The sequence below is a fragment of the Apaloderma vittatum genome, unplaced genomic scaffold (genome assembly GCF_000703405.1).
Source record: "Apaloderma vittatum isolate BGI_N311 unplaced genomic scaffold, ASM70340v1 scaffold8595, whole genome shotgun sequence".
NCBI classification, from domain to species: domain Eukaryota; kingdom Metazoa; phylum Chordata; class Aves; order Trogoniformes; family Trogonidae; genus Apaloderma; species Apaloderma vittatum.
This window is the reverse complement of record NW_009716448.1, coordinates 9,829-22,107: the sequence shown is the minus strand read 5'-3', so window position 1 is coordinate 22,107 and position 12,279 is coordinate 9,829. Positions and strand designations below refer to the sequence as shown.

The following is a 12,279-nucleotide window of genomic DNA, read 5'->3' as shown; positions in this document are numbered from 1 at the left end:
GGAATGGAAGTGAGTATTTTTGCAGTAGAAGGATCTGCAGCTGTAGCACAAAGAATGATCAATGAGGCTCAGGAAATAGACAAGGAAATGTAGGAGAGTTTTATTTTCTCCAGATTTATTGTTACTAACATAAAATATCTCTGTAGAGAAAAACTCTTGGGGGTTTTTGCAGAAAGATCTATTTTTGATTGTTTTTACTATCATTTGATCCTAAGCAGGCAAACTCTAAACCCACAGCATCTACAAGATTGGAAGCTCTAAAAAATGATGTGAGAAAGCTACAGCTGTATCTAGTTCTGAGGGCCTGTGGTCACTGTAGCAGTAAGTAGCTCTTCAGAAGTCTCTGCGTGTCAGAAGTCAATGGGACTTTACAGAATACAGTCCTCTGTAGCAGCAGTGACAAAATCAAACTGAAACAGCTTCAGGGATCTAATAACCACAGATGATAGCTGCAGACATTGAAATATTTCAAGAGCTGATAGCAGACATGGTGTTTAAACTGATGATTTCAATTTTGGATGAGTCAATTTGATTAAAATATTCTGAAACTTGGACAGTGAGCCATATTTTGTCAGTTGACAGCTCTATGATTTAAACTTTTTTAAGCTTCTCATTAACTTGAGATCATGTCACTCAAAACAAAATACATCACAGTTTTTCTTCCATGTCGTTTCTTAATAAACTACGGTATAATATCTTAATGTGATCATATCTTAATAGCATTCCAAGCATACATCAATAACTATCAAAGAGGTTTTCAGAGTTATCTGCTAAACAAAAATGCTAGCCTACTGATAAAGCTAAAGTTCCATCAGACAGTTATTGATGAATAAACTAAAAGTTCTTGGACTATTGTAAAAATCCTAAGTACAAACATTGTAATAAAATTGCTACTAGGAGTAAGTAAGGTTTAGGTTCTTTTTTTTCTTTTGTTGCCTTTTTTTCCCTCCAAATTAGGGAAAATCAAACATGTATAGATTGCTTCTTTCAAAGGAATTAAATCCTACAGATGATTAATTTAAAACTAAATAAATGGACATGTAATTTTGCTACTTGTGAAAAACATATCCCAAAATGTTTTTCTGTTGCTATGACTGCCTTCTCAGTTAAGGAAAACAGCCACAGCAACTGTGATTAAAATAGGAAGGAAAACCAGTAATTATTCTGTTAGGAATAAAGTCTGGAAAACAATGCTTGCTAACTCTTCAGTCATTCTTTAGGATATTAAATACTAGTGTTACGTCTATTAGTCCCTCGGTGTAGATTTTAAGATTCCACTTATCAATAATCATTTTTACATTTTAGAATTTCTAAGGATTAAATTTCAATGTCTCTTTAAACAATTTGCACCACCTTGCTAGTGACATTAAGAGAACAAGTGCCACAGACTTTGAGGCACAACTTGCAGAAAGATAGAAGATAGCTAAGGAGATCCAAGAAGGATGCTGATACTTAGTCAACCGCTGAATAGTCACAACACAGAGCTCTGTCAGGGATCATAATAAATTGGGATGATACGGAAGAAATATCCAAAAAAATCAAAATTTACACCTTTTAGGGAAGCAGCACCATATGAAGAAGCAGTCTCCTTCCCATCCCTCATGTGTAACACTGATCCAAGGGTTCAAAGAAGTCTAAGTGTTTTGATAACTTCATGCTTAAGATGCTAAAACCATGACGATTAAAACCTTCTATTTGGTATAGGCAGCAGTGATAAAAAGAAAATAATTTAGATGAAGGAAACAAAACAATGAAATGATTTTCAATAACCAATAATTTAAGAACTTTGGAATAACTAACCAATATATGGGAATTCAGAGCTCAATTTCAGAAGATTACTTGTTTCTATACTAATAGGAGATAATTATATAAAACAAACATACTTATCTATATTTGAGTAGAACCATTCATATATACACCACTTGTGGGCTTTGGGAAGTTTGAGCAGGTTGCGAAGCCGTAATCCAATCTTCTGTGAGGCTTTCTTGTCTGGCGTTGGCATTGTTGTATTAAACTTCTATGTAGTAAAATAAAGGAAACAGTTAAACACAGTCTAACATTCTTCAATATTCAAATAATTAAACTAGATCTTGATAAAAGTCTGCATATTAGTAATTGTTACATTTTAATTGCCCATACTTTTTTATGACAATGTTTTTGTTGCATATCTATAATAATCCTCACAGCGTTTTATCAGCAATACAATCAAACGTAACAGATGGCAAAATTTAGCAGGATCAATACAACAAGTTACAGTTGCAAAAATAAGTATGTGAACCTTTTGGAATTTCATGGTGTTCTGCATTAATTTGTCATAAAATGTGATCTAACCATCATCTAAGTTAAGACTACTGACAAATAGAATGTGCCTAAAATAATAACACAAAAACAATTCTGATCCTGCATGTCTTTATTGAACGCATTCAACATTCAGAATGCTAGTGGAAAAAGTAAGTGAACCCTTGAGCTGATTTCAAAAAAAGCTAATCAGAGTCAGGTTAACCTTGAGTCTTGTTAAGAAAATGAGTTTGGAGGCATGGACTAGAGCTTCGTTGACTGATAAAAACCTTTCAAACTTTTTGAGTATGCTCTGTACTAGATATATGCTTGTGTGAGCCACGCTGTGCCAAAAAGAGCTTTCAGAGATCTACGATCAAGAACTGTTGATTTACATAAAGCTGGAAAGGGTTACAAAGTGATTTTAAAGACCTTAGAAATTCACCAGTCTACAGTTAGACAAACGATCATCTACAAATAGAGACACTTTGGGATTGTGGCTACTCTACTGAGAAGCGAGCACTCAGTCAAAATGACCCCAAGTGCACAACGAAAACTCATCAATGAGGTAAAGAAACAATCCCAAGTGACAGCCAAAAAGTTGAAGGCATCCCTGGAACTGGCTAAAATCTGTGGTCATGAGTCTACAGTATATAAAACATTGCACAAGCAGGGTGTCTATGGCAGGACACCACGAAGGAAGCCGCTGCTTACTACAAAGAGCACTGCTGCACGCCTGAAGTTTCTGAAAGAGCACACGGACACTCCACAGTGGTGTCGGCAAAATGTTTTGTGGACTGATGAAACAAACATTGAACTATTTGGAAGAACACATAGCACCACATCTGGTGTAAAAAGGGCACTGCGTATCATCATGAAACATCATTCCAGCCATAAAGTACGGTGGAGGAAGCATCATGATTTGGGCTTGCTTTGCTGCATCAGGGCCTGGCCAGCTTGCAGTCATTGAGGGGAAGAGGAATTCACAAGTTTATCAAGAAATTCTTCGCGATAATGTGAGGATGTCTGTACGTCAGCTGAAACTCTGTAGACATTGGGTGATGCAACTGGACAATGACTCAAACCACCGGAGCAAGCCCACAGCAGAATGGCTTCAGAAAAACAAAATCCGCCTTTCAGAGTGGCCAAGTGAGAGCCCAGACCTCAGCCCAACAGAGATGCCATGGAATGACTTGAAGAGAGCCACACACATGAGACGTCCAAAGAATACGACAGAGCTAAAGCAGTTCTGCCAGGAAGAACGGGCTAAAATCCCTCCTGAGGGACGTGCAGCTCTGATCCACAGCTACAGGAGGTGCCTGGTTGAAGTTATTGCTGCCAAGGGGGCGTCAAGCAGTTATTGATTCCGAGGGTTCACTTACTTTTTCCATCAGCATTCTGAATGTTGAATGAATGCGTTCAATAAAGACATGCAGGATCAGAATTGTTCTTGTGTTATTATTTTAGGCACATTTTATTTGTCAGTCGTCTTGACTTAGATGATGGTTAGATCACATTTTATGACAAATTCATGTAGAACACCATGAAATTCCAAAAGATTCACATGCTTTTTCTTGCAACTGTATCTCTACACAAAGCTCTTCTAACAGAGATGTTTTCCAACACTGAAACTACATTTCTGGTAACAATAGCATGGCACTGAAGTACACACAGACTTCAAAAGTTGAGGCACCACTGAACGTTGTCTGAAGTGAGCATACATGGCAGCATGGCTCAGATGCCAGCTACACCAACTGCCTCATTATTACTAGCATTTCTTCTCTTGCTAACTCTTCTTAAACTGAGGATGAAACTATTGCAGGAATGTAACACAGCCAAAGGTTTGAGCAGAGTGTCTGCTTTTCAGAAACTTGCAAGATAAACTAGCATGGACGTAAGCAATCAAGTTTTAACTACATTTGAAAGCCGGTTTATGAACTGTAGAAAAGAAACTGTCTTGGATTGCATGCATAACACAGACCTGTGTTTGAACAGACCACAGAAAAATAACTCTGTAATTTTATTCCAAAGATGGCTGACTTAACTGACAGAAAGAAAAAGTTGTTTTTAAAAAAACCAACAGCTTTTTGAGAGTATTAGTTTAACTGGGTCCCCATGCCATAATCAATCCTTTGGTAGCAGCAGTAATAAAGATAAAGCATAAGGTAGGCACCTTACTGGCTCCTGCCAAGCTTACTCACTACCTTCTAGATACAGGTCCCCTTTCTCCAACTGAAACTCCAGGAAACAAAGCCTAGCAGGACAGCAAGACCTGTGAGCTACAACAGCAGCAGTCCCTCACAAATGTTAATCTAGCAATCACTGGATTTCCTGAACAACAAATTTAAGTACAAACCAAATGGGCTTAGAACATTATCCAGGCCCTTCTACTGCTAAGAAAATCATGGTCACGAATAGAGGGAAATGTTACAGCCCTCATCTCCGACAAAACGGACCCAGCAAAACAGTAACTACTAAGCCTTCCCCATTGAACACTGCACGGTACAGCTCAGAAGGCAAGCAGGACAAGTATTCAAATAGTACTTTTACATGTTGCAAATTCAGGCTCAGAAGGTTACAGTACAGAGAAGTGATTTGGACGACAAAGGTACTAGAGAGCCAATTCTTTGAGACTAAGAGATGTTGCCCTGTCTAACATAGCAAATAAAGGCTGAGAGAAATTACAGCTGTTCTTTTGCTTTATCAAGGAGTTGACAGCCAAGTGGAGGAGTAGAAAAACAAGCTGTTTGAATCAGAGGACATTATCATTACAGGAACAGGGAAAGTATGGATGGCCATGAATACATTTAGGCTACAAATCTAGAGCAAATTCCTAACTGTTGGAATACATTAAGTTCTATAGCAGCCTTCTAAATGATGTAGTCAGTGCAAAGAAACCTAGTCAGTTTTTAATCGAAGCTGGATAAATTTATGCAGACTACAGGATATGATTCCTCGGGGGAGCAAGATGAGCAATTAGTCTGGAATCCTTTCTAGCTCTGTATGTTTATGTCCAGGACCAAAAGAACAAGTACTCCCATAAAGAAACTAAGAAACCCAGTTGTAAAGAAGAAAAATATAAATTTGTTTTGAATTGTGGCTTACTCCTAGCAACAGCTTTCCTCACAAGAATATTCATAAACTGACAATGCAACTCGAAAAGCAAACTTATTCTAATTTTCAACGAAAGCAGATAGGCTTGTTCTCCTTTTTGGTAAAAATATCTGCATACATGTAGGTACCTGTGGAACCATCGCAACCTTCTGATTTCTTTTGGGTGACCTTGTGTTTATTTGTCTGTCATCTTCTTCACAGAAGAGTCGACTCCGTTTTGAATTTCGGAAGGGCTGCATGTATCAAAATTAAGAATGAATTACAAGAAAAAAAATAATCATCTGATTTCTCTGTTCATGCACAGAATTCACAGTGAGAGAAGTGGAATGCCTTTTCTTTTGCCACCTATAGGTTTTAAGACACATAGTACACAATAAATAGTGCCTCCTAGCAGTTAGAGATCTAAGGACTGAGAGAAGAGAAGAAGGAATTTAAGATTCCAGGCTTTCCAATGCTAACTATAACACATTACTATACTGCTGGCCCAGTTCCATGGAAGTGTTTAGAACCTAACTCCCACTTGTTTCCAGAGGAGTTAGGTGTCTAAACACTTGTGTATCTAAGCTTAAAATAGTTCTTGCTTTAGTTATAAGCACATCTGTTAAACAGTTTGTTCTGGGACATAAAAAAAAAGCATATTCAAACAGCGTATTTGTTTTGGTATGTTCTCAGTAAAAACATTAGCCGGATACAATTTTTTTGTGAGGATTTCTTATGAGTCTCATAGATCATTGTGGATTTGGTTTTAACTCAGTGAAAGAGCCTACACTGCAAAATGCTAAGAGGCTGAAGCCTGAAGAAACTAAAACTTGAATAACTTTTGTGAAAATATCAGGAGAGAAGAATTGAGAAATTATGCTAACTAAAACTTACTTGTGTGCTAAGATGTTATAGCTCAAAGGGAATAAAAGGCTGACTGAAAACAAGAAATCATGCTGCAAATTCATGTAATGACAAAAAAAATATTATTATGTAGGTATTCTTCAACATTTTACCCTGTGACTAAAGTCTTTGGCTTCCAATGAGGACAAAAGAGTAACCTACGACTGGCTGACAGTGCTAAGAGCAAGCAGCTTTTCCTTCTGTGAAGACTTTGTGGCCTAGCACAGGATCAGCCACTCCTTTGCCGAACCTTAAGACTGCACCCTGTAGAGCATTCCTTGCACTTTAAAGTATTTCCAAAGGTGATGATTAAAGGTAGAACAAGTGCAAATTTCATTTCTTTCAGTATAGATGGTGAAAGTGCTAGTAAATGATACGGGTATGATATCTGTAACATCCATATTGTGAAGAATACTGATGATGAAGATAAGCCCTTAACAAAAGCCAGGAAAAAAAAATCAATAAAGGGAACTAAAACTTTACTAACAAGCACTTGCATTTAGGAACGACATTCAGTAAGTTTGTGACTGATTAAAGTATCTGCTTGAGAAGAGATATTCTCTATTAAATTAATTAGTGGTAGCAAAAAATCTGTCTGTCCTATGCCATGAGAACAGCTGGACCCTTCCCAGAGAAACGTGCCTTTCTTGCTCTAAATTACTGTAAATATATTTTATAACTGTAACTAGATATGGGCTTTTAAGTAACAGTAGTGCCTTGCTATGTCCTACATGCCTAAGCACATTTAGCACACAGAAGAAAACACCAATTCCTTGTAAATCCTACAAACCAGGAAGGAGACAGATACTGAACAGAGGAACTATATATTGGCAAGGTAACCAAATCGTGCCCACATCATATTAACATAGTAATTAGTTTATTATCTCAATTATTATGGATATTGTTTTTCTCTCTCCACCTAGACATATCAAGCTCTTCTCTTCACATACTCCAATTCACTAAACCTTAAGAACAATCTTAAACTTCAATTACAATGTCTTTGTGTTCTTCTGTAACATCTCCGCTGTCCTTGACAAACCATCACCCTAAAAGAGAAAGGTCAGAACTATTCAAACTTTTGAGCATGAAAACAAATCCACAATCCTGTTCCAAAACCAAAAATCTTTACGTTGTAAAACTCCAGTATTTTTTTTTTTAAACATTCTGCCCACAGGATGGAAAGCTGGGTTCCTACCGAATATCTGCAATTATATTTCAGTCTTGACATTTGGGACACTGGTTCTAGAAAAACATTTTTATCCCAAACATCTATACGGTTCTTGATTTTATGACACTACACCAGATGAGAAGCATGTGCCAACACAAGAACATGAATGCTAAAACAATCCAGACAAAACTTAAGAGTTCCTTCAACCTTATGCTAAGGCTATGATCCAGATCAAGAGAAGTGTTTTACAATCCTCAACAGAAGCTGCCAAATTCCATTCCAAGGAACTATCAAAAACAGTAAGAGTGGCTCATCAGTTTGGATTGCCTGTGCCTCACACAAGAATAAAATAAGAACCATCACGATGAGGTATCATCCATGTCAGCTAAATAGGTCAGGCATCTCTGGAAAGATTTTTCAACCAACAGAACAACATGCCTGCAAAACTTCCAGCATTCAGGGAACCCAAACTAGTACAAGAAGACTACATTGCATCTCAGCAACACGAGTAACTGCTAACACATCAGACTATCCTATGATTTTTTTTCCCAGCTTTCTAGAGAATATTGAGTTAGGTTCAAAGTTTTACTTTAATGCCTACAGCCAGCATACCAAAATATTGACAAAGTTTTCATACAAATGTTACGGCTAGTGACTTGGGCTCATGCAGTCTCCTAAGTTACTGGTAAGGCTTGTTTCTGTGAAAAGATAAGCATTCCCAGGGAAGAGCTGAAAACTGTGACATGAACTGCTCCATGAACTAAAGGCCGTCTCGAAGTTCTGGTCACTGTCTGGAACTGCAGTTTGTAGACTTGTGTTCTCTGGACTAAACACATAGTAACATGCTTTTTATATATATAGTCTGTGTGAATCCTCGTAAAGTAAGTATCTTCTCTGCATAAGTTTCTCTCTACAGGGAGAAGATCACAGAAGCAGCTACATGTGATAGATTTTTAAGTCACATGACTTAATGCACTGCTGGATGCTGCTCAGATATGTTGATTATGTGCAGAGCAGGCAGGCATAGCAGTTTTCAAACACAAACACAATGTTTCCCTTTCAATAAACAAACAAAAAATAATGATTTGAGTAAGTAGTTGGCAACTCGGTCACAACAACAGTAGAAGGTGTCACCAGAAGAGTATGGGAGAAAGATCTGCCTAGCAATTGCCTAGCAATGAGTAGTTCACATACTCTCCAGGGTGCAGTAAAAAGAGCACACAATATTACAGACCCAGCCAAATGAGGCAATGGGTGCAAGGTGGATGGTGGCAAAATCAAATCAAAATCACACAATTTGATAATGTAAAGAAGGTTGAGGATAGTCAAGAACAGCTTAAATGTGACACACTGGGGAAAGAAATAACAATGGAAATTCAAAAGGGGAGAGGCAGTCAATCCAAACACCAGGCACATGCCCTTAAGAGGCTGCAGGCTCATTACATTCCATCTCCTCACCCCAAGGTTGTTTTTTAACCTAAAGTTTCCTATGAAAGCTCTCAGAACGCTGCATGTCATTTCAGTGACATTCCTTCATTTTTATTAAAATCTGCCCCCCCTCCCTCACCCCAGAAAGTACAATGGTGGAAGTGCATTAGGACACTTTCCCTTCCTTTTCTTTATGCATCAGTTCTCAGCCATAATTAGAAGTGAGATATTTCATGAGGTAAAATAAATGGTTGATCAAAAAAATGGCAATTCCTAAGTACAAGGTGGTAGATACAGTACAAACATTCCACACTGCACTTGCTTTACAAAAAAGAGAAAATGATTACAAGCTATCTTGAACAAGGTTGGCAGTTTAATTTGTTCAATTACTAAATTATAAAAATATGATTTTACTCCATACTCAAACTGTGTAGACTGCTAGTGAAAGACATAGTTTAACATTAATGAAACTATAAACCTCAACCAATCTTTGTCTTTTTATCGTTTCTTACCATTTCCACTGCAGAACCAGCATTCCTTGTTTTCCAGATGGGTGTTTTCTGCAGAGAATTATACTTTTCATTCCATGAACTGGATAAACTTCCCTCTGTTGTGAAGAAATCATGCTATTTATATACATATATTTGTGTTTTAACATAACTACTATCCAAAAGCTGGTATAACATCATCAGTTACTGATATATTTTTGTTACGTGCAACATCTTCTTTGGATTCAGCTACAAATGGACTTTAGATTTGAATAATTTTTATTAAATTCTTCTGAACACTACTTAAAAGTAATTGAAATATATTTTCAGTGCAAGGAGAAACATGAACAAAACATATTTTTTACACTTGACAATATTTAGATTTCTTGAAACCTCCTTCGCTGGAATCAGTTACTTCCACTGCCAGGTTGACACCTATCTACAGAGCTGTACTGTGATTGTGAAGGTGAAGCTCTACAAGACCTGGCCTTCTTTTGGTTCTAAAAAAATTATTAAGTGGGTGCACACCAACAAGTAAATCAATTTTTATTGAAGCAAACCTCTATTAGTTACAAGATATTCAACAAACCACGTCTTCTTCCTTGTGTAACAGAAGCCTTGTAATACATAAAGAAACTTTTACTGCTAGGCAGTTTATAAGCACTCAAAATTTGTATAAATGTTCATGAAGACAAGTTCCAAGAAAAAGATATAAGAAACGTATTTTAAATTTAGCCCACAACTTGCTGACAGAAAACATAATGAGATTGTGAAATTCCTTCCTAAGATAAATTTTGTCAAATGTACAGGTCTCACTAAGAATCCTAGTCCTATCTCATCCTCAAGAGAGGAAAGATTACCTCAATCTTCTAATTGACCTGATCCCTAGACAGTACTTAAGAAAAAAACAACACCAGAGTTCAAGAAATCCATCCAGAAGAGTGGTGTCTAAATACACAATAAACATAGTTTCATCCACCAAGAATTATTAGTCTACAGAACTAGCAAACATCCACAATAAAACCAATCATATATCAAGAAAAAACCTTCCTGAGTGTTATTTTCCTTGGGCTTTCTGAGGCCAGAAACTAAGTACACCTGAAAGTCAGATTCAGTGCAAGTAAATAACACGTTTATTTCTTACCTTTCAAGCTCACCAGTGCTTTTGCTGAAGAACCTGCAATATATCAAAAAGCATACATAAATCATAAGTTATTTCAAACTACATAACCTATGCAAAATCTACTAATTCTTAATTAATTCTTAGGAAAAAAGTGGAATTTAGTATTAAATCCCTCACAGATAAATGAGTGAACGCAGTACACTGCCCACAGCACTAAGTATAGCATTACATGTTTATTACTCAATAAATATTGAAAGCATATTTCTGTTTTGGGTTTTTCCTTTAGTTTCACATCTACAAAACAGCTCCAGATGCCGAGCACTCTTGTTTAACATGGCAAACTCTGAACAACTTTATGTACAAAATACATACTCCTATGCAGCTGTTTGATGCAGCTGCAAATATACAACTGACAAGGAAACAGTAATGAATAACTTTTTCTTTTTAATTATTTCTACCAATTCTAAATTCTTCAATGCCAAGCATTTCCATGAAAGCACCAGCTTATGCTCTCAGCTTGGTTCGCAATTCTTATTCTTTTCAACCTTTGCGGATACTTAGTTGCTCCCTGGTGGAAGTCCTTGTTCAGAAAGGCAGCAAATTCAGGTATTATAAATGCAGACAGGATCCTCAGTTTGCTTGAACTGTTCTAATCCATCAATCTAATCCATCAAGATTTCAGTGCTCCCCTTCCAGTGCATCTGTAGGACCTCTGCAGCACTTCTGGGACAGAAAGGACAGAACTGGGCCTGACTACAGCCTTCACGCTCTGGAATTTTCAAGTGTCTCTCAAAGAATGAGCAATTTGAAGCAACTAAATTAGCAGAGGGGAAAGACATTTCTGCACAACAATGTTTCCACAGATTCACACTTCTCTCTCACATAAACTTTATCTTTCCCGTGATGTTCCAGTGTTGCAACCACTCATTCTCGCATTACATCCCCTTCTCCCCCTCACTTTCCCTGCTCTCTCTTTCAGCTTCTCTTTGAAACTGCTGTTCCAAGAACATTTTGGACTCCAAAGGTCTAGAAATTTCTTTTCTTGTGGCTACCCCACACCCAGGTCCCTAACCTCACTAACTTCAGTGGTAGACATCATAGAATGCTTTGGGTTGGAAGGGATGATTTTTAAAGGTCATCTAGTCCAATCCCCTTGCAGTTAGCAGGGATGTCTTTTAAGCAGATCAGGTTGCTCAGAGCTTTGTCCAACCTGACTTTTACTGTTTCCAGAGAGGAGGCTTCTACCACCTCTCTGGACAACCTGTTCCAGTGTTTCAACATCCTCATCATATAAAATATCTCCTTTGTATCTAGTCTAAATCTACCCTCTTTTAGTTTAAAGCCATTACTCCTTGCCTGATCACTGCACTCCCTGATGAAAAGTCCCTCCCCGTCCTTCATATAGGCCCCCTTTTAAGTATTGAAAGGCCACTATAAGGTCTCCCTGGAGCCTTCTCCTCTCCAGGCTGAACAATCCCAACTCTCTCAGCCTGTCCTCATAGGAGAGGTACTCCTGCCCTCTGAACATTTTTGTGGCCCTCCTCTGGGCCTGCTCCAACAGGTCCACATCTTTCCTGGGCTGAGGACTCCAGAGCTGAAAGCAGTACTCCAGGGGAGGCCTCACCAGAGTGCAGTAGAGGGGCAGAATCACCTCCCTTGACCTGCTGGTCGTGCTTCTTTTGACGCAGCCCAGGATGTGATTGGCCTTCTAGGCTGTGAGCGCACATTGCCAGCTCGTGTCCAGCTTTTTGCACATCAGTACCCTCGAGTCTATCTCTGCAGGGCTGCTCTCAAGCCCT

The 12,279-nt window shown here is 38.0% G+C and overlaps 1 protein-coding gene across 3 annotated transcripts in view; it reads right to left on the bottom strand.

Moving 5' to 3' along the window:
* The window catches only part of LIN9 (lin-9 DREAM MuvB core complex component), a 30,529-nt gene extending 19,103 nt beyond the window's left edge, over positions 1-11,426 (bottom strand). The window contains exons 1-5 of one of the 3 annotated variants that reach the window (XM_009869532.1): positions 11,390-11,426; positions 10,502-10,549; positions 9,382-9,476; positions 5,520-5,624; positions 1,884-2,017 (exon numbers count right to left, since the gene is read on the bottom strand). In XM_009869532.1, the coding sequence (XP_009867834.1) occupies positions 1,884-2,017; positions 5,520-5,624; positions 9,382-9,384 (242 nt within the window). In that variant the 5' untranslated portion in view covers positions 9,385-9,476; positions 10,502-10,549; positions 11,390-11,426. Of the gene's footprint in view, positions 1-1,883; positions 2,018-5,509; positions 5,625-9,381; positions 9,477-10,501; positions 10,550-11,389 lie in introns of those variants that run through there. The other 2 variants (XM_009869531.1, XM_009869533.1) reach the window with 2 other exon arrangements.
* Between the last annotated feature and the right edge of the window lie 853 nt (positions 11,427-12,279).